At 49.8% G+C, this 21,610-nt stretch overlaps 6 protein-coding genes across 6 annotated transcripts; 3 read left to right on the top strand and 3 right to left on the bottom strand.

The window, feature by feature from the left end:
* Positions 1–340: 340 nt before the first annotated feature.
* Positions 341–2,554, bottom strand: FSUBG_8924 (thimet oligopeptidase; the record flags this gene model as incomplete). The annotated part of the gene is made up of 3 exons (XM_036687382.1): positions 341–617; positions 669–1,774; positions 1,823–2,554. 3 exons carry the CDS (start codon positions 2,552–2,554, stop codon positions 341–343), a joined length of 2,115 nt encoding a protein of 704 aa, XP_036535579.1.
* Positions 2,555–3,429: 875 nt separating this feature from the next.
* FSUBG_8923 (myosin regulatory light chain cdc4) lies at positions 3,430–3,991 on the bottom strand (the record flags this gene model as incomplete). Its single annotated transcript, XM_036687381.1, has 3 exons — positions 3,430–3,458; positions 3,519–3,752; positions 3,811–3,991. 3 exons carry the CDS (start codon positions 3,989–3,991, stop codon positions 3,430–3,432), a joined length of 444 nt encoding a protein of 147 aa, XP_036535578.1.
* Positions 3,992–6,254: 2,263 nt separating this feature from the next.
* Positions 6,255–6,776, top strand: FSUBG_8922 (uncharacterized protein; the record flags this gene model as incomplete). The annotated part of the gene is made up of 1 exon (XM_036687380.1): positions 6,255–6,776. The coding sequence occupies one exon, from the start codon at positions 6,255–6,257 to the stop codon at positions 6,774–6,776; it is 522 nt and encodes a 173-aa protein (XP_036535577.1).
* A 722-nt stretch (positions 6,777–7,498) lies between these two features.
* FSUBG_8921 (bir1) lies at positions 7,499–10,349 on the top strand (the record flags this gene model as incomplete). The annotated part of the gene is made up of 3 exons (XM_036687379.1): positions 7,499–7,648; positions 7,704–8,107; positions 8,162–10,349. 3 exons carry the CDS (start codon positions 7,499–7,501, stop codon positions 10,347–10,349), a joined length of 2,742 nt encoding a protein of 913 aa, XP_036535576.1.
* Positions 10,350–11,925: 1,576 nt separating this feature from the next.
* Positions 11,926–15,069, bottom strand: FSUBG_8920 (uncharacterized protein; the record flags this gene model as incomplete). Its single annotated transcript, XM_036687378.1, has 2 exons — positions 11,926–14,257; positions 14,306–15,069. The coding sequence occupies 2 exons, from the start codon at positions 15,067–15,069 to the stop codon at positions 11,926–11,928; spliced, it is 3,096 nt and encodes a 1,031-aa protein (XP_036535575.1).
* A 3,825-nt stretch (positions 15,070–18,894) lies between these two features.
* Positions 18,895–21,586, top strand: FSUBG_8919 (uncharacterized protein; the record flags this gene model as incomplete). Its single annotated transcript, XM_036687376.1, has 5 exons — positions 18,895–19,021; positions 19,074–19,169; positions 19,216–19,883; positions 19,943–20,963; positions 21,012–21,586. 5 exons carry the CDS (start codon positions 18,895–18,897, stop codon positions 21,584–21,586), a joined length of 2,487 nt encoding a protein of 828 aa, XP_036535574.1.
* Positions 21,587–21,610: the final 24 nt, after the last annotated feature.

Here is a 21,610-nt window from a genome sequence, read left to right as displayed (position 1 = left end):
ACCTTGCATCTACAGCCCGTCCAGTAACAACATTAGAGTGTGGTCATTGCATGGCCAATCTCTAGGCACAGCACCAAGGTACCAAGATCTACAGCGCGGGTGGCCGCAAGATACGAGATTCTGTTCTCGTATATCACTGCATCCTCGGGAAACCAAGAACTTGGTACTATTCTCGTGCAACACTTCCACGTGGGCGCATCCATAAACATTCCGAGCTGCGATACTTTCACGTCATTATTTCTTTTTTATCTGACCAATCGCTGATGGTTGATTATCTTCTGCTTCGCTGAATTTGATATGATAAAACCTTGTCTACGTGGCTTTTTTTCGTGGTTTTCTTCTACGCGGATGATGAAAGTCCAAGCTCCTTATAGAAAGCTTCCGAACTAGGCTCTCGGCCCAAGAACTCCCTCAAGAATTCCAACTCTGGAATACTTCCACCTCTCTCGAGAACAGTATGGCGATATCGGCGACCCTCCTTGCCGTTCATTGGGTTCTTGGCGAAGAATGAGTGGAACATGTCGAGCGAGAACACTTCTGAGTAGAGGTAGCCGTAGTAGCCAGCATCGTACCCGCCAATGAAGTGGCCAATGCCGGCATGCCTGTTACCCCATTCACTACATGCAAGTTAGTTTAACAGTAGTAGGTTATCTCCAGTAGGTACTTACAGTCCTTCACCCAGATCCTCAGGGCCCTTGGTGCCAGAGATCTCATGCCTAAGGGTGTTCCAAACTCGGCCAGCATTGAGCTTCTCGACAGCCTCGTGGGACTCGGGCGTGTGCACAGTCATGTCAAAGAGTCCAATAACGAGCTGTCCCAGTGCACCTATAGCAGAGTTGAGACGCTTGGTAGAGACAAGCTTCTCGATAAGCTCGTCAGGAATTTGCTCCCGAGTCTCCCAATGCTTGGAAAGCGATTTAAGCACGCTAGGTGTCCAGCACCAATTCTCCAGCATTTGAGAGGGAGCTTCAACGAAGTCAAGCACCGTGGAAGTTCCGTGGAAGTAGCTGTAGCGGGTGCGGCCAGCCAAGTCGTGAATGCCATGTCCCAGCTCGTGGAACAGGGTCACAACCTCGTGATGCTTGAGCAGAGAAGGCTTCTTTGGTGTAGGTTTGCTGAAGTTGCAAACAAGGGCAGTGACGGGGTAATGCTTCTTGCCATCCTCAGTGACATAACCAGGCTCAAGGTTGAAGTTGGCGTTGTGACCATACTTGTTGTCACGGGGGTGAAGATCTAGGTACAGGTAGCCGTTGAAGCTCGAGCCCGATGCCTCATCGTCCCACACGCTGTAGATCAGAACATCCTCATGCCACACAATGTCTTCGGCCTTGCCAGTGGGGCTGAGCCTCGCTCGCTCCTCAGGCTTGAGCTCGACAAACACGAAGCCGAAAATCTCCTCGAAAATCTTAAGCATGCCGGCAAATGTCGACTCAACCGGGAAGTACTGTGAGATGGCAGCTTCGTCAACACTATACTCCTTCTCCTTTTGTATTCTGGAGTAGAACGATGTGTCCCACATGTAGAAACTGTCGTCAAATGAAAGGCCTCGCTCTTCGTAGTCCTTCTTCTTGTACTCCTTCAGTGCGTTGATCTCCTTCGCACCACCTTCGGCCAATCTGTTTCGAAGATCGTCTAGGAAAGTGCGAACAGCAGCAGGAGTCTTAGCCATCTTTTCCTCAATGCGCAGAGCGGCATGATTGTCGTAACCGAGAAGGCGAGCGGCCTCATCTCGGAGGGTGATGACCTCTTGGAAGATAGGAACATTAACATTCGCCTGAAGGTTGAATTAGCTGAGATTTTTTAGTTTCGTTGCTCTCCTCACCTTGTTGGATTCCGCGATGGTGTACTTGCGTCGAGTATCGGCGTCGACAGCATACTTGATGAGAGGGAAGTAATGGTTATACTTGAAGGACAGCTTGACCTTGCCCTCGTTTTCGCCAGTACCTTTCTCCAATGAATCAATGTCAATGTCGTCAGAAGGAACCCCCTTGAGTTCCTCAGGAGTGAACCAGATGGCACCCTTCTCTTCGTTCAGGTTTTTCTGAGCCGTTATCTCAAGCTCGCTCAGACGCTTCTGGATCTCTTTGAAGCGGTCTCGCTTAGGACCAGCGGGCAGTCGAAGACCGTTGCGAATGTACTTCTGTCGCTCCTTCTCAAGGACATGCGCCTGCTCCTTGGTGAGATCCTCAGATGCTCGGTTGGCGTATGCAGCATCAACGGCGTTGAAGACATCCTCGCGCATGTTGCATTCAATGCCAAAGTCATTGAAGGCGCTCTCGGCCTCTGTGGAGGCATCGCGAAGCTCCTTGTTGGTGGAAACATGGTGGTAGAAAGTCAGGATGCGTCTCTGCGTAGCAGCCAAGTTCTCGTCAATGAGGATGGGCTCAAGCACATTGGCAAAGGAGGCCTTGTCGGCAGTAACATTGGCAGTTACAGAATCCAACACATTCTTGGTAGCATCGCAAAGCTTCTTGGTATCGGCAGCGATCGATTCGGGGGTGGCGGTGAACAGAGGCGGTGCCTGAGGAGGGTTACGATACTTTTCGGGAGCCATTGTGCTAGTAATAAGCTGTCTTGGTGATAGAATAGTTCGTGGGGCTTGGAATCTGAAGTGATTCACTAAAGAGCCGAGACGAGAGAAGGCTCGTGAAGAAGCCAGAGTGACGGCGACGAGAAGGATGAAGAGAGAGAGGAGGAGGAGGGGTCTGCGGGAAGCACGCTTATCCAGCTTGGATATAAATACCTATGATGGACGGGCTCGGGATGTTTTCTTGGGATGTTAGCCGATTGGCTTGGTGATGAATGATTGAGGCAACCTACAGTTGAAAGAGGGGCTTTTGCTCAGAGACTAAATCGATTGATCCGTTTCTAGGCGTTGAAGGCGTTACTGTAAGGTAGATGCAGATGGGGCGATACCTTCCATCAGTAAAGGTGCAGCTAAGGTAGAACCCCCCGAGCCCAAGCTCCTTCTTGGGACCCGCTTAGTTATGGGTGGAAAACGCGGGGCAATCGGATGCGGTGTCATGATCAGGGCGGCTAATGAGTTATCATGTGCTATAATTATGGCATAATTTTAAGGTACCTAGGCTTGAAGCCAGTATCGTAATTGATTTATGTGAAACTGTTTATGTAAACAGAAGCGAGAGTTAATTGGCGTTGTTTATACCAGGCGTCATGAGCTCAGTCCATGATAACTTCACCAAATGAGACACCGTTCGAGTCAAGGCACACAGAGCTTCATTCTAGACTCCTGTCCCCTAAGTATCTACAAAAATCCAACATGCTCGTGCGCCGCAAATGCGCAGCAATAATTCATCATTTCAGCGTTCCCATAGCCGATTTCCATCCATATCCATAATCAATCAAACAAGCAAACGCCGGTCCGTCAACGCAGATGCACAACCTAACCCGCCCATATCTGTACATTGTCTAGTTGGCGAGAATGGTTCGCACGAGGTCTGTAATTGCATCGCATTAGTCACTGCTCAGATCGATGATTTGTGTATTGTAGAGCTTACCAGTGTAGTTGACCTGGCCTGAGCTGGTGTCAACGGCCTTGAGGAGCTCGTCGACCTCCTCATCAGTCATCTTCTCGCCCAGGTTTGTCAGAATGTACTTGAGCTGGCCGACGCCAATGAAACCCGTCATATCCTTATCAAACACTTGGAAACCGCGGCAGTATTCCTCAGGCTCGCCGGGATCGCGGAAGCCGCCAGGGCGGTTCAAAACACGCTGGAATGTCTCAAAGTCAACTGTATCGTCAACGTCAGTTATGCGCTTTTAAAATCGCATCGCAGGGAGAAAACTCACATTCACCACCGACATTCTTCTCGAGGTCCTGGATCTCAGCGAGGGTAGGGTTCTGACCGCAGGCGCGCAGCAGATCACCGAGGCTGTCAACAGTGACACGGCCGTTTCCGCGCTTGTCGAACAGAGCGAAAGCCTCCTTGTAGTTGGTAGAAGCCTGAGAATCGAATTTGTTAGAAGACATGATTGCTTGTGAATTGATTTCGAGGCTCGAGGGTATAGTATTGTAGAAAATGCGTTCTGAAGAATGCGATTGAGAGTCTTGCTACTCGGTAGTTGTAGAAGTATGCGGGATGCAGGTAGAAAAACCAAGGCTTGTGCCGGGCGAGCTGAAGCAAAACCAACTTCCAACTTATTCGGGCGGCCAAACTGTCGAATCAGAGGGCGGGGTGCATTGTTTACGTGGGCGAAGAAAGGGGTGTCCGGGGCAACTGAGCTCACTCACCATTTTTGGTCTGTTTTATTATTAGAGGGGTCAACGTTGACGTTAGTGGATGTGTGGCTGGTTAGGTTGGTTTGGTGACACGACAAACGAACAATACGACAACGGTCGAAAGATGTCTTTGAGATGTTGTTTTCGAGTTTAGAAAATGGTGTTGAGAGGTTGAAAGATGAAGAAAGAGGAAAAGAGGGCCAAGATTGCATTCAGTTTGCATTTCCTATCCACGCTCTGGCCTCCCTGGGCTCTTTTCCCATACACTGACGGGGCAACGGGGTCATCCTATGGGCCAAAGTCAGCCAGGCCTGTAGATACAGAAAAAGCCTGACCCTCTCTGGGCTAGCCTTCACACCAAAGCTGTCTGCTTAATTATGTCCTTTCTCTGCTAATGCCGTTTGGCGGTGAAACTATTGAAACCGGAGTAAATAATGCAGGGCCCCTTTTGGATGAATCAAAAAGCTATGTCAAATACCGGCCCAAAGGTCTCTTGACATAAAAATCAATTGCCGAAGTCGCAGTTCTCGGATTCCAATATGTCTTGGCAGAAGCTCTTCCTGGTGAGGCTATCGTGACACTGGATGGAATTCATCCCTCCCAATGCAGCAGAGCCTTACAAGGACCCGTTGCATTAAAATGGTCAGTTAAGGCTGCCAATACTTGGCTACCTCTGCAATCATCCAATAACTTGGTTTCATGTTTCACTTTATACGAGCTAATGTGCTACTATTATTTAGTAGGCATTATATTCTTGGACCCATTCCGCTCCGCTATATTCGTCGCTGCGAGGCTGCATCTCGTCTTTCTACGCCAACAAACCTCTGCAGTTGATACCCCGATATCTTCTGTTTTCAGAGACACATGTCGTCATGCTTTATGTGACTCTTTTGTGCTTACTCAGTAACCACAATCCTTCATACGCTATCTTAGTAGTCTGGCGACTCTATGTCAGGATAGCCTCATTTAAGTACTCTCCGCCTCTACTAACGTCTGATTAGCTACTAAGGTATGTATGCATACTTACCTGATGAGTTGAAGCTACTTCTGATAATATACCCTAAGCTTGGCAGACCCTGAAATTACTGCTACCCTTCATGTGACATTGAATTTCCAGAACGACGTCATTGTAATCGCTTAATCTCTTTTCGAATCCATGATGGGGGTTTCATTTCATCCCGCGATCTCGGAAATTATCTCTTGGCTGAGTCTTCCCAGCTTTGGCTAGCATCATTCAAGTCCTGGCTAATAATGAAGCTTATCGTAGATCTTGTTCGCTTGCTAACTACCGATCATGATCTGTCCAGCGTTGCAATTTATGATTCAAAGACGTTGTTGGTTACCCTGAACATTGAAAGCCTAGTCGACTTGCAACTGACCAAAATCGCACTTTTGCTATGATGGGAAACTCGGCGAAGTCTTCAATAGATTAGACCAGTTAGTCTGCTTACTGACAGCATCTTTTACATCGTTGTATACTCTGTCTTTTAAGGGTTAAATGATTTGAGTTGTGTGTCAGGATTCTTAACATTTGGGACCATTAAAGAGCTTAGACTTAGTTTGACAACAACTTGATGATCACGTTAGAATTCGTAAAACAAGGGGAAATATTTAGACTCAAGTGGCATCGAGAATCTCCTTGATAGATGACGGTATCATCCGACTGAGCCGATCCTAGATGTGAGGCAGTAAATCAGTAGCTTTCTAATGGCGGAGTCAATTCAACAATCTCCTTGGAGATACATTTTTTGTACGAGGAAAGTTACCCGAATATGAAATTGATCCAGTAAGAATGGCGTTTCACATGGAAAGTGCCTCATAATTCGCCTATAAAATCCAGACACTGCGATGATTCATAATGGTCGGTTAATGGCAATCAGTTGTAAGTGTGAGAGAGGTATTGCGTCTTAGGTAGAGCCCCGCAATGACCTCTATCCTCGGCACAAACTCACTCACTTACAGCATCATCGAGCACTTGTTTCTTCAGCATTGAGCAACATACATTATCTTCAAGATGGCGACTGAGGCTACTGTTCGCAAATTCTTTGCATCATCCGCTTATGCCGTGGCTGGTGCCAGCTCCAACCCTGCCAAGTTCGGACATCGTGGTAAGACTGCCAGTTCTTTGTATGCGATAGTAGGTATCTTGCTAATCAAGGAGCTTGCAGTCTTTGCCTGGTATCTCCATCATGACTTACCAGTAACTCCCATCAACCCGGGCTCAGAGACTGTCAACGCTTTAAACAAGGATCACCCTACTGTTCCCAGTGTGACCGCTCTTTCAAACCCTACGCAGACATCTCTGTCAGTCATTACTCCACCAGCAGCGACCCTGAAGGTGCTCCAAGAGGCAAAGGAGAAGGGCATTCCGTCGGTGTGGCTGCAGCCTGGAAGTTTTGATGATGCTGTCCTCAAGTTTGCTAACGCTCCTGGGACATTTGAAGCTGTTGTTGCTGGTGATGGTGGCCGAGGCCATGAGGGATGGTGTATCTTGGTTGATGGTGAGCGAGGACTGCAGGCTGCTGGCAAGCTGTGATAGATCAATGCACAGGGTCTCAAGTCAGAATTGACGAGTCAGATAACATACGATTTGGTAATTTTTTCGTGATGTTTGCTTCTTCCTATGTGATTGATGGTAGTGTTAAGAGATATACGGATAGTCTATGGGGTAGTAATTGGGCAAATTGATAATAATAGGTACAGGCGAATATTTCGGAGTAGTATACCTAGACAATCGACCAACCCCAACAATACTGAAGTATTTCGACCTAATACTCACCGTCTCAGAGTGCTGTATTTCCCAGGCCTCGATTGGTGACCTAGGGCCCCCAAGTCCATGGATGTTTAGATCTCTGGGGTTGAGTTGCTGGCAGGGATCCACCAAAGTAAACAAACGCGCCAGGACCCACCCCGACACTTTGCGTTGCTTGCTTTGCTTGTCTTGGATAGATCCTCGCTCGCTACGATCACCTCTAACTAATTCAATTCCTTCCACCACAACCGTCTTTCACCGTCATTCAGTTCTATTGTGTTGACGCAGCGCGCGCCCTTGTTTTCGAGTTGAACTTATCCTCTCATGAGCGCGATTATCTATTCTATTTTCTCTTTTTCTACGTCCTCGACCGCTTGCTAGCTGCTTACTACCTTATTACCCAGGTAGACCAAGCTCTCCAATTTGTTTGCCCACAATCGAAGCATCGCGTCTTGTTTTAAATACCCTTGACTGACCGCGCTTTCACGCGCAACACTTCAACAACCATGTCTTTTGACGACGTCACAGACCAATTCATCACATACGAGAGCCGTTTGGCCTCCTTTCATAAGAACTCGAAAAAGCGAGGTTCTACAGCCAGCGGAAGGGGTACAAAAGCTTTGAATTGGCCACACAAGAGCATCACACCCGCGAGCGTATGATGACCACGATATTTGCAAACACCATAATAATCCGCTGACAATCTTGTAGCTCGCCCGCGCTGGACTTTTCTTCAATCCTACATCAGAAAACCCCGACAATACCACATGTTTTCTATGCCACAAGGGCCTCGACGGCTGGGAGGCCAATGACGACCCTCTCCTCGAGCACCTCAAGCATGCTCCCGAATGCGGCTGGGCGGTTGTCGCCGCGATTGAAGCCGAGGTCGGAGATTATGCGCAACAAGATCCCGATCAGCCATACATGAAAGATGCTCGAAAGGCCACATTTGCTGGAAGATGGCCCCATGATTCTAAGAAGGGATGGAAGTGCAAAACCAAACAGCTAGTTGACGCAGGATGGAAGTACACACCCACTGAAGACTCGGACGATATGGCCACGTGCACCTACTGCCAATTGGCCCTCGACGGCTGGGAGCCTGGCGACAAGCCTCTGTGAGTATCGCGCCCTCGTTCCCAATGTCGCGTGGACTGACCGGGTGTCTACAGAGACGAGCATTATAACCGATCTCCTGGCTGCCCGTTTTTCATTCTTCTCGAAGAGAAGCAATCTACTAAGAAGTCTGGCCGAAGCAAAGCTGGACGCGCATCTAAAGCCTCGCGATTGTCTGCGCAATCAGTAGCTACAGTCGCATCGGAGGTGACCTCGATCAACGAGTCTACAGTTGCCATCGAGGACAGCGTCTTGACAACAACTTCGACTACACAGGGCGGAAAGAAGACAAAGGCTCGCAAAGCGACTACGAAAGGACGAAAGACAAAAGCCAAAAAGGAAGCACCTGCCGAGGATGTCGAGGCGTCCATTGAAGGAGAAGAGGCACCAGTAACAAAGCCTGTCCGAGGGCAGAAGCGAGACAGCGCAGCAGTGGAAGATGCCAGTAGCATGGCCATGTCTCCACCAGGCAAGAAACGTGCCACCCGGAAAGGTGGCAGCGTTTCTGTAAATGAGTCGACATTGCAACACGATGAGTCGGTTGATGTCACCGAAGTCTCTGTCTCTAAGAAGGGTGGCAAGAAGAAGACGACACGTAAGGCATCCGCCAAATCTTCTCGCACCGCGTCCTCAGGCTCCGCGACCTCGGAGGTTGTGACGACTGGCTACGAGGCAACTCCTGGAACATTCCCTGATGATGATGAGATTGAGCGCCAACTCGAAGCAGACCTTGAGAGACAACTTACTGAAGACGAGGAGATAACTGCCCACTCTGATTCCGAAAGACGTCAGAGCAAGAAAGAGAAGGGAGAGAAGGCCGAGAAACACGAGTATTCTCGAGACTATGCCATGCTCAACCCTGAGCCAGTGGAGCCGAATGAAGACGATGTTGATGACGAACTTCGAGCTTTGCAGGCTGAGATGGAGGTTGATGAGGAGCTAGCACCTCAACATGAGCCTCAACCAGAGCCAGAAGTGGAACCTGAGCACCTGCCTGAGCCTGAACACCAGGAATTACATATCCCAAAGAAGGGTCGAAAGACTGGAACCAGAAAGGCTTCCAAGCAGAGCAAGTCTAAGAAGACCAAGGCGGCACCCGAGCCGGTTGAGGAAGATGAAGTTGAGCCTGAGGAAGCACAGCTGCAGGAACGCGACATGCCCGAGGAAGAGGTCACACAGCCAGAAGCCGAGACTCAGGTTGACGAGACAGCACACGACGATAGTCTTGTTAGCACTGACACTGTTGTCAAGAAGTCTAATAATTCTCGTTTGAGTACAGGCAGCCGAGGTCGTGGACGCCCCTCCAAGTCATCCCTCGCCTCGAGGGCTTCCGGCAATGATTTGGAACTAGTTGAAGAACCAGAAGTAGCTACTCCAGAGCCCGTTGACGAGCAACCCACAAAACGACCTCGGGGACGTCCTTCTAAGGCTTCATTGGCATCTCGTCCATCTGCTGGACCTGATGAGAGCCAAGTGAGTGAAGCGGCTCCTAAACGTGGTCGTGGACGTCCTTCAAAGAAGTCACTGGAAGCTCGGAAATCGATGGAAGCAGCGGCGAGCCAGGAATCCACACAGCCCTTCACACAACCGGTTGAAGAGCGCATGCAAGAGGACGTCGAAGTCTACGCGTCCGAAGAGCAGAAGGATGAGAGGCCACCCTCTTCCCGTGTTGTATCGTTCGAATCGGCGCAGACATCTCCCGCACAACAGCCTATGCCATCATCACCACCCGCAAGCGCGGCTCACCAGGCAAACCCGCCATCTACTCCTGGGAGAATCATTTCTCCCGCACCCTCGGCTCGACAAGCAGCTATCTCACCATCCCAATCACCCCAATCCTCTGACGCCGAGAACCAACGGCCCTCTTCCAGACTTACCACGAGTTCCAATCCTAACAGAGTAGCACTTGCACCAGTGAACTCTACACCAACGCGCTCGTCACCATCGAGGCGCAACGTGATTGCGGGACTCCGCAGCACGGCACCATGGACAGAGTTGGATCTCGAGGCTGTGTTCGGAACACCGCGTGTCAACACAGACAAGGAGAATAGCGCAGAACGATACCTTAAGCAGGGCCAGACTTTGACGTCACCCGAGAAGCAGATGACAGTGCAAGAGTGGATCTACTACAATGCTTCAGAGGCCGAGAAGAAGCTCAAGTATGAGTGCGAATCGATTGTTAACCGATTTGAGAGTGAAGGATCAAAAGCGATGCGCGTGCTCGAGGGACTGGTTGTGGAATGAGACATGACTTTCTAGACAGATGAATGACGGATGGGAGGCAAAAGCTGGATGCATACAGACACAGACTCTGACTATTACTCTTTGATGTAACTTACTTATAATGTGCATGACAAACAAGCTCAGGAATGACGGCGTTGGTTAGGATGAACATGCATGATGACTTTTCTCAGATACTGCATTTTTGTTAATGAATGAAAGAACAAGACTCTTCATTTCCTATTCGATTGTTTGGATTCAGCCTCTCATGTCACATACCTAGTGATCGACGCCGTTCTTTCAGGAACCATCCGTAGATCGCTACGTCAAAGCCTCGACGAGATTGACTCTGCACTACAGCCACAACTATGAGCTTCAGCATTCCACACAGAAGCTATGCCGAAGAAACTAGGACTTGTTATCTTCCCCTTGGAGCGTAGAGGGTGATCAGCGTAGACAGCCGCCACTAGACGTTCGGTGCCCCTTGCATTCCAGGCTAAAAGCCCAGAACCCTTAAGGGTTCAACCTTTGCCTTTTCCGTCCGAGATCACGGACATGGCGATAGATAGGGCTTTGAGATGGAGGCGTTTACAAGAATTCATATTTGAGAGAGGGTATGGGATATATAAGACGTGGCGGGAATGCTTTTCTCAAAGGTCTGAGACAGTTTCTGAATACCTTCATTCATTCACTCACAAGAAATACACTCATATCTCTTCAAAGAGCAACACTGGTTGTTAGCCATATCCAAAAACACACTGTCAACATGCTTGGTCTTTCTTTTCCTTCCTTTTGGGTCTTCCCTCGCCGCAGGTCGACAGTCGATGCTGAGGTTGCATATCTTGAGAGCCTTGAAGCTGGCAACTTTGACGAGCCTCTCTATGTCAGACGCAAGGAACTTGGACTAAGTGACTGGTAAACAAGGAAGAGAAGAAGAAGAAAAAGGAACATTTAACAAAAAACAGTAAGTTCATGACTCCAGAAAATGGTAGTGTTTACTAACAATCAACAAGACATGTCTTTTCGGTGCGCCTGGTAGCGGAGCCGGATGTTGCACGATTCGAGACGACTTCACGATTATCATCAATATTTCTTTTGTCAGATTGTACTATGTATGATATGATAGGACGGGCGATTGTACTCTATATTTGTACTATATCAGACCACATCACACCAACTCACGCAAAACAGCACAGACAACAAGATTGTTAAACTCAGTCTGCCAAATCGGCGACGACAATATGATCAATTTTCAACCTCATGCCATGCACCTTATGTGCTCTCCTTGCTATTAAAACTGGCCAGTTATGGCCACCATCTACCTACTAAAACAATTTAATCTCCTCGCTCATGCCCGTGGTATATATATAAGGAGTGTCTGGTATCTCAATGTCGATTCTATATGCTTCTCACCTTGCGCCAAATGAGTGTCGTGGCAAAAGCCAAATATCCAAATTCGTAAAATCGTCTCTTCCAAAATCCTGCATGTGCATTGAGTATCCATGAAGTGTAAACATAAACGTGTAGTCATTGTCCAAGAGACATTAATGTAAGGAGTGTCGTGAATAAATATGTTCAAAAAATTGTTGCTGTTTGAAGATTAAATGAGCACCATCAGCATCGACAAAAGTGCGAGGATAGTGGCAAAGCCAGCCGTCAATCGTGATGCCGCAGCCTCAACCGTTGAAGGCGCGGCAGTCTCGTCTGAGGTAGAAGATGAAGTGCGTGTCTCGAGGCGCGACCTGGTCTCAGTGGCAGCTCCGGAAACATCAGTTTCTGAACCTGTCTCGGCAGAATCCGTCTCAATGCCCTTGGTCTGGGCTGTTCTCGATCCTGTTTCTGTAAGGGTAGAAACTAAATCAGTCTCAGAGTCACCGAGTGACGATGTGACAGTTACGACAACACTCTTGGCTGTGATAGACAAGGTGGTAGACTCACCAGCTTCAGAGTTTTCAGACCCATTGGTTGATGTCTCTTCAGCCGCTGTCTCAGTCTCGGTCGCCTCGGCCTTTTCAGTTGTCTCAGCCGGAACCGAACTCTCTTCAGCAGCTTCTCCAGATGTGGTTGGCTGTGATGCACCAGCAGTCGATCCAGCAGCATCCGAGGCAACAGCAGCTTCTGTAGTCTCAGCAGCGTCAGTAGTAGGCTCAGGCTCTCCAGTTGTGACTGGAAAGGCACTGAAATCGCCAGAGGTGGCCTCGACCTGTCCTGTCGTCTCCACATCCGCAGATCCAGTAACTTGGGACTCAGGACCAGATGCAGCTGTGGTCGCAGTCGTGGGATCCTTTCCATCACAATAATCAATGAACTGGTTAAACTCGGGCTCAACATAATCGCGAATGGTGTTCTTGCTCTTGGAAGTGTTGTCACTGATACAGTCGCGGCACATATAGTAGCTGCCACGGAATGAAGAACCTGCTCTGCAGAGCTTGTCCGATTTTCCAGTAGAGAGTGCGATCTTGTAAGCACCATCACAGTCATCGTAGCAAATAGCTGGGGTGACATCTCGCCTGTCGAACATGTGGAGTCCACGTCGTTGGTTATTGCTGGGGATGTTGTCATAGGACTCTGCTACTGAAGTAGTGGCATCAGGCCAGTCACTCAAGGTTGTCTGTGAAGCCCAGTTTCCGGTAGAAAAGGTCTTCAGCTCACCACTCACGATCTTCTCATAGACTTGCTTCTCAAAGATATCATAAGAAAGACCGAAAGCCTCTGGGTTCAGGTTGAAGTAGCCAGGAGAACGAGGGTAGAAACCAGTCTTGTTCTTGCGCCACTTCGCCTTCTTGACCTTGGGAGCCTTGATACAGTATTGAGGTTCACAAAGATAGTCCTCATCAGGTGGCTCAGCCCAGAAGTTGCACCATGCTGGCTTCGGCGGGTTGCAGACGTAGCCTGGCTCGCAGCCAAATGTGAGATCAGACTTGCGGTTGAGTGGCGCAGATCGGCCGGTAGGCTTGGGGCACAAGGTGATGCGTCCAGGAGTAGCCGTCACTGTGGTAGGAGGTAGCTGTACTGTTTGGCCAATGGTCAAGGTAGTGGTGTAGACAGTTGTCGGGCCTGGAACCACAGTAATAACCGTCTCACCGTCCTTAGTCAGGGTCACAGTCTCTGCAGGCAGTCTCTCTGTGACGACTGATTCAATGGTGACAGTAGCCTGCTCTCCAGGGACAGTAACAACAGTACGCTCTCCAGGAACCGTGACGGTCCTTTCCTCGCCAGATACGGTGACAACAGTTTCCTGGCCAGGTAGAGTCACAGTCCTTACCACTGTTCTATCCTCACCAGGTTGGACAATAGTTCTAGGGATAGTCACTGTCTCGTCTTCTCCTGTCTCGGTGATAGTAACCCTGCTTCCTGGAATAGTAGCGACGTCGGTAATTGTCAACGCAGGTTCAGTAACAGTAGTTCCAGCCTCAGTGACAGTGCTTCCGGGTTCAGTGACAGTTTTCTCAGGGAGAGTAATAGTTGTCCCAGCCTCAGTCACGGTACTGCCAGGCTCTGTGATAGTAGCTTCAGGAAGCGTCACAGTACTACCCGGCTCGGTCACAGTCGTTCCGGCCTCGGTAACGGTAGGTCCTGGTACAGTAATAGTACCCCCATCTTCTGTGATTGTTACTCCCGGCTCAGTGATTGTGACAGGGGGCAAAGTCTCAACAATGGTCTCTCCCGGAAGTGTTTCGACGAAAGTTGGTCCGGGCACAGTCTCTATCACTGTTACTGGCTCCGTCTCGATATACGTCGGCCCAGGTCGAGTCTCAACCACAGTAGTTCCCTCATGAACTGTTTCTGTGACTGTTGAGGCAGCTTGAGTTTCGGTTACCGTGACCTTCTCCGTGACCTTTTCTGTCACCTTCTCAGTCTCAGTAACGGTGACCTTTTCAGTAACCTTCTCAGTAACCTTTTCGGTGACAGTGGTGGTGCCGCCGGGAGCGCTTCAAGTATGTGAGTGAAAGCTATTTGAATGATCAATAATGACTTACCAAGATTGAGTTGTGCCAGGTGGCGCAGTCGTGGTGGGAGGCTCAGGAGCTTCAGTGGTAGTAGTTGGAGGCTCATACGGCTCAGTCGTTGTAGTCGGAGGCACGTACGGCTCGGTCGTTGTCGTTGGAGGCTCAGGAGCTTCAGTCGTTGTGGTGGGAGGTACATAAGGCTCGGTTGTGGTGGTAGGGGGCAATGGGGCTTCACTCGTTGTTGTTGGAGGCGCAGGAGGCTCCTCGCTGGTGGTCGAGGGCCCATAGGTTGGAGGTGGAACTACGGTGTAGGAATCTGTGATAACCGGGGGCGGTGGAAGCGGCTCGGTGGTAGTCCCAGGCGGCGGAGCTATTGTGGTTGGATCGTTGGCAGGATTGCTGTCTGTGATAACCGGGGAAGGGGGAACCACCACGGTCGTTGTCACGGGTATAGGACAGCCGCACTTAGCATTCCAAACCACCATGGTGCCGTCCTCTATGTACGGGGTTCCTGTATCGGCCCCGTCAACAGTGGTATCGTCTTGCTCAACCGGCGCGGCAGTGGTGACTTGAGGTGCCGGAGCCGCTGTTGTTTCTGGCTCGACCTTGGCTTCAGAAGTCTGAGGTTCGGGAACGCTGGCGACGTATCCATCCTGAGCGGGCGCCTGTGTATTGGCAGCAGCAGGTTGGAGGCTTGCTGATTCACTCCTTCGATAGAGACCTTCTCCGGCATTCTGGGCTGGAATCTCAACAGCTACAGCGCCCAAGGCACTGAGCAATAGTGAGAAGCGCATGGCAGGCAACCGCCTTCAAATGCAACAAGTGAGTGATACCAATGTCAGGACCGTCTGGACCAAGTAGCGAGTGTGGTTGAAACGAACGTCAAAGTCCAACTCCTCTAGGTTTAGATGTTAGAAAAGGCCAAACAGAGAGAGTCAATGCATTGAGCTTGAAGAAGTATCACAGATATATGATGGAGGAGCTGGGACTGGGTTGGGGGCTGAGCAACAGAGGAAGCCTTACCAGAAACCGGCAATGCGGATTTTCAAGCCCACATACATCGACATCCACAAGGAGAGTTGATTTCCTCTGGTAAGCCACTCCGGGGTATAGACACGGCAGGCAAGCAGCTGAGAGAGCCGAGTTGCGGATCGATGTAAGAGCAGAGCCGATTCACCGGGTGGAAAAGTTTGAATGTAATCAAACTCAACAGCCAAGCGTCAGCCAAATTAAAGAGATCCTAGTCTGGTCACCAAAAGAAAGATGACTTGTTAAGACAAAGAGCAAGGAACATCACAAAAGATCCATTGGGAGGAAGTATAGAACATGGATGATAACAAGGATCTGACAGGGGTATACACATCAAGATATGCCCCAATTGAGGAAGCAGCACGACCTTTGGAGGTCCACTTGGACAAGGGCCTTGTTCTGATGCCTCTGAGAGACTCCAATATCACGCACGTACGCTCTTAGATCCAGAGCTGCGGGCCGTGAAGGGGCGGAGAAGTGACAATATCACATCACAACCCACGAGGGTTATGCTGACAACAAGGCCACCACATGACAGACAAGATGGAATATCTGACATGGTTTAGGTTTAGATAGAATTGACCGAAAACTGATAGAACGGTACTCCGTTCCCCGTTCTTTTCTTCAGCCTGAAAGCCAAGGCTTGACGCGCAAGACTGTGACGTTGGCACGGGAGAGGAAGTTTGCGGAGTGGTCTGTGATAATAATAGACAATGCAGCAGAAGTGTCACCGATTCGATGTGTAAGGTACGCCAATGATGCTGTGGCTCATAGAAAGCCGGATCTCAGAGGATGTGGGTGGCATTTGGGTGTGTAGAGGGGTTCAGAATTTCCCGTATTAAAAGTGCAAAATTGGCCAGTCACAATGTGACCCAGCGAGTCATTGGCTGTGGAAGTAAGGCATAACAAGTGCGGCACACACAAAGACATGCTTGCGTGCGTGCTTTGGAGTTAGATGCATGTCGAAGATGAATGTGGAGAGGCCTCAATAGAAGTTGAGTCGTCGAGCGAGTGAGGTTGAGACGGGAAGTTCGAGGCTCACTCCTTCGGAACCAAGAAAGCCAAGTAGAGTTAGTGGGTGGCTTGTAGTAGTGAAACGGGCGGGCAGGTAGACGCCACAGCCTGATTCTCAGGGCATCTCGTGCTGTGATTGGTGGAAGTCTAAACAAAGCAGCCCAATCCAGGGCGGAAGTTTTTGCTTCGGCCCAGCCCTGTGAGAGCGGGAGAGAGTGGAGACTTGCGATTTCGTCACTTGTCACTGATTTACGATCCGTTTTATCACGGGCGATCATTGCAGGAGTCTTTGTCTCTGAACATACTGAATCACCACAGTTAAAACCTGTTTTTTCACGAGACGGAGAAAAAAGGATGCAGATTCTGTACTAGGCTCTCGCGTACCTGACTAGGTACAGAAAGGATGTCTGTTCTGTCTGTCGGTCAATCGAAGGTTGGATACCAGGATAATTTAAGCTAAAAGCTGACTGCCCGCTACGATCCCCACTGGGTCGACCCTGAGCCCCGCTGTAGCCCCCGCCACATGCCGAGCCTTAACTGATGGAAGGTCTGTCTGTTGTCTGTCTCTCTGAGGGCTACCTACATACCACAACAACAAAACATCCATCGCAACCACGGGTCGACGGTGCTAGGATCAGATATTGTCCTTCGCCGACTTGACGTGTTGGCAAATGAATCATCATCTGAACCTTTTCTTTGTTCTCTCAAGTCCACACTCATTTAACAACTGCCCACCTCAATAACCAAACATTGCCAAACCCGGATGCTGTGTTGCCTACAGTTCGTCTCTCCCTCCCCCACGCCTGGTCGTAACCTCGCATTCAGTCTGACATCTGCGCGACTTTTGATTCATCGTGGCCACTCCCCGTGGCTGCGGGGGCCTCGATGAGTTGCGTCCGATATGCAGCGGACTAAGAGACGTGGATGGTTAGGTTGCCAGCACAGCGCATGAGTTGATGGAGAGATCATCCTTGCAGTGCAAAAACAACACCTTTTTCCGTATGAACGGAGGCTCTCCTCTCCTTGGCTTCACGGAGAGAGAGTCCGATGGGTGAGATGTGGTCTCGTTACATTGTCTCCCCCCCGACATGTGCCAGTGCTTATTTTAGGCAGGGATGTGGATGGTAAGATCGGCCATGTCAGTCCAATCCCGGTCAAGCCCAGCCTCCAAAGGCTCTCTACCCGTCCTTCGACGGATGGCACTTTTGGATTTGCACTTTCTTCTTGCGACTCTGACATCTCTGGCAGAAAGAGCCAGTTGTTCCGTTCGGTCATGTCCGTGTCTGTGTCCGTCAAAATAGGGAAATCCGGTGCTGACGAGAAAACTGACAAGAAAGAGAGGGCAAAGCTCTTTGCTCAGAGCCTGCTTCTCATCCAAACCGATCAACTGATCCAATCAACTTGAAACCTCATGCTAGATCGCCGTGATTCCAACTGCCTGGGCCACTTAGCGGCTGTGGCTGTTGATAGTCTGTGAAACAAAACACTACCCACAAGCTCCTGTTGGTTCATCTGCTTCTCAGCTATAGCCACTGGTTCTTTGTTCAAGAAAACTTGACAGCCTGCATCTTGACTCGGCTGGCCATCTGTTCCTTCTACCGCCATCGGCTACCGTCCGTTCCATCGGGCGCATAAGCTGAGAGGGCCTGTTCAGAGCAGTGGCTACACCCTGGTCCGGTCCTAGGTCGATCCGAGATCCAAAATTCCTCGAGGTCGGCCCTTAGCAATAGGATATCCACCTGTTTACCGCACTGGAAATTTCCACACTTGAAATGGATGAACCATTTTCAACGGTCAGCCTAGCTCCTCATCATTTAGTTGCAGAATCAGGCTCCAGAGGATTGAGGCTGAGTAGTGAGATATCGACTGATCCTGGTCAAAAGTAATGTCCTTACAGAACGGTGTCAGCTCGGAAGCACAACCCTGACCGTAGCCAACGCATGCAGAGCATGCTGCATCGCAGTAAGAAGGTGTCCATATTCGCATGGGCACCCACCGAAGAGCATGGATGTAGCTCAATGGCTCTGTAAACCTCTAACCGACGAATCTGCTGTCTGAACATGAGGAACAGCTGATCCCTCAGCCCTATCATTTCCCCATCCCCTCCGGTCTCAACTGGTCTCGGTGGCGAACGTTTGCTCTACAGAGAATACTGTACACTTGCCTTCCATCCTGGTATTCTGTCTTACAGACCGTTTTGTATTCTCTCTATACCGTTTACTTTCTCATCTTACAATCATTTTGTCTCGGCGTCTAGTTCCTTGATCCTTGCCCACTCATTCTACGTGCATATTGCACAAACCCGCCAAGCATCGAGCTGCCCGGACACTTTAGTGATCTTTGATTCTAAGTTAGACCGAGGCTGTTTCTTTGTTCAATAGGAATTGCTTACCTTCCCAAACCAGCCTTGTCACTTGTGTGCACTTCGCCTCCCAGCGGATATTCGGTCTCTTTGCCGGCCATTGGGACCGCCTTTAGGATAGGATAAGCAATGGTGCACTAGCATCTTCTCGCAGTTGATTTCTTTCAAACGTCTGCTCTGTGCGACGCCCTCAGAATAACTCATGATCGTAGCCATGATGTTCAAAAACACTGCACCGTGGGCATTCCTGGCCGCGGCCATTGGTCCAGCGGTCGCACAGTTTGATGCCTGGCAAGATGGCCAAATCAGTACCGAAATATGTATTTGGAAGCAGCCAAGAGGTGAGACTATCGTCTAATAACCTAGTTAAAGCCTTGTCTAATGTCCGGTCAGCAATAATGATTCGGGATATGGTATATCTAGATGGCGGTGATATCAAATGGACTGCACATATGAATGATGGCGAAACTATCACAGGACTTGACACAGGTTGGTCATTTCGATCTCTTACTCTTGGTCAGGCTAACAATCCAAGGTAACAATGAGGGCATTATCCTCAACTTCAACCTGAGCACTCCATTTAATACGACGACAAATGTGACGCAGATTCTTCTCGACAAACCAGCCATGTCAAAAGCACGGGGCGGCTCAGGAAACAGTAATGGCGCTGCGCCTAACTTTGTCGATGGCGCTCTCCTTGGCAACGATGCCGAATTCTTTCTTTACGGTGGCGATCTGTTGCGAAACGATGATTTGTACCAGGCACCCGATAAGGATGAAGTCTTGGGCTACCAGGCATACCAGTACGGACCTGACAAGCCGACATGGAAGCCAAGTTTTGTTGATGACAAGCTGGATAAAGACGTCACTAGATACGTTGCGTATGGAGGAGCTGCAAATGTACCGTCTGAAAACCTTGCGTTCTATTTCTCTGGACTGAGATCGCCGACATATGGAGCTTTCTTCACAAACGATCCCAAGAACAAGGCCACGAACGTTTCCGACACGCTGATTACCTTGAACATGGAGGAGCAGCTCTACGAAACCTGGACCAACACAACGCTGAAAGGGCCCAAGGGACGTGCCAATGCAGAGGTTGTTTGGGTGCCTGTGGGCAAGAAAGGTATTCTTGTTGTCCTTGGGGGTGTTGTCTATCCTGAATGGGCAGGACGAAGTGGCAAATCCGCAAACGAGGTAGAGAGTGTAAGTTGTATTCAAACTTGCATCGATATGGAAGTGATACTGACACTACACGATGACAGGAAAAGCAAAGCCCTGAGTTTATGCAAACAGTCGACGTCTATGACATAGACAGCAAGAAGTGGTACAAGCAGGAAACCAAGGACGGTCCAGACGCACGAACTCGAGGATGTGCCGTTGTCGCTACAGCTTCAGACCGCTCAAGCTTCAATATCTTCTACTATGGAGGGTTCGATGGTATTCATCCATTAGACGCTTACAGTGATGACGTTTGGGTACTCTCGTTGCCATCCTTCACGTGGATCAAGATCAACGAAGGAAAATCCCTTCATGCTCGGGCCGGACACAAGTGCTTCATGCCATACCCTGACCAAATGCTTGTCTTTGGTGGTTACACGTCTCAAGCCGGAAGTTCGATTACTTGTCTTGATAAGGGCCCAATTGTGAACTTTAACGTCACCAGTGGACAGTGGCTGGATGGATATGATCCTGGCGAGTACAGTGATTACGGCGTTCATGAAAAGATTCATTCTGAAATCGGAGGTGATGCCAAAGGTGGCGCAACAGCGACTGCGCCTGCAGACGGCTGGTCGACATCTGCGCTTGAAGACATCTTTGGGACTAAATACGATACTAAGAAGATTAAGGAATATTGGCCTTATACCAAGGCAGCCTCAACAGGCAGACCTCGACTCGACAGCGGCGACAACAATGATGATGACAACAAGAGCGGCGGCTCTGGTCTTCCAAATTGGGTTGCGCCAGTTCTTGGAGTCGTCCTTGGACTGATGTTCGTGACTGGTATTCTCGTTGTCTTCTGCCTTTGGCGCCGTCGCAAGATCTTCAAGAACAGATCAAGCGACGATGGTACTGAAGATCCAGGCTCGCGTATCCGTTCATGGATCAGAGGCCAGCACAACGAGAAGGCCCCTACAGTCACAACAGACGAGACCCCCACAAGTCCGGGAACTGAAGTTGCCTCGACTGCGAGATTCGTCGGTTTGTCGCCGTCACCATCTGATACTCCTGCTTATTCTGTCTCTCCTGCTGAAGTGGCTGACACCCAGATTCATGAGATGCCCGGTAAGTTCGGCTACTTACCTAAGTGATGACAGTTACTGACAGGTTTAGACACGTCACGACCTCCTGAGCTTCATGACACGGGCCTCTCACCCATCGACATCATCCAGAAGTACTCTCACTTTGCCAAAGACGGCAAGCCCCGCTCCATGTCGAATCCTTCTAGCAACTCTTACTCTATAGGAGGAGAACATGCAAGCACCGTCTCGAGATCGACAGCACCTCAAGTATCGCAAACTGACTCTCCCACCGTAGGCCATAATCGCATGACATCAGATGTGTCTGGTGTAACTGAAAGCGACGGGAAGCCTACTCGCGTAACATCTGATGTTTCTGGCGTCTCTGAGGGCGATGCCTTAGCACTCCGACATACGGCCGTTCCCATAAGTCCAAGGACTGACGATACAAGCTTGCCCTCGCCGCCACTTCCCTCTCCCCCTGCAGACCTAACACCCAATTCACCCATCGGTGAAGGGCCAGTATCCCCTGCACCAGTCTCTCTTCCCAGTGCCAGCGAGGCTCCTGGTCGGGACTATATCACAGCCAAGGCCTCAGCAAGCCCTATCCGGAAGAGCATGTTTAAGGAAAGTGATGAGGATATGGGACATTCTAAGAAGATACCTTAATTTGGCATAAAATCGGAGGATGGC

This window comes from Fusarium subglutinans, assembly GCF_013396075.1.
Source record: "Fusarium subglutinans strain NRRL 66333 chromosome Unknown NRRL66333_c0000128, whole genome shotgun sequence".
NCBI lineage: Eukaryota > Fungi > Ascomycota > Sordariomycetes > Hypocreales > Nectriaceae > Fusarium > Fusarium subglutinans.
This window is presented reverse-complemented; position numbering and strand designations above follow the sequence as displayed.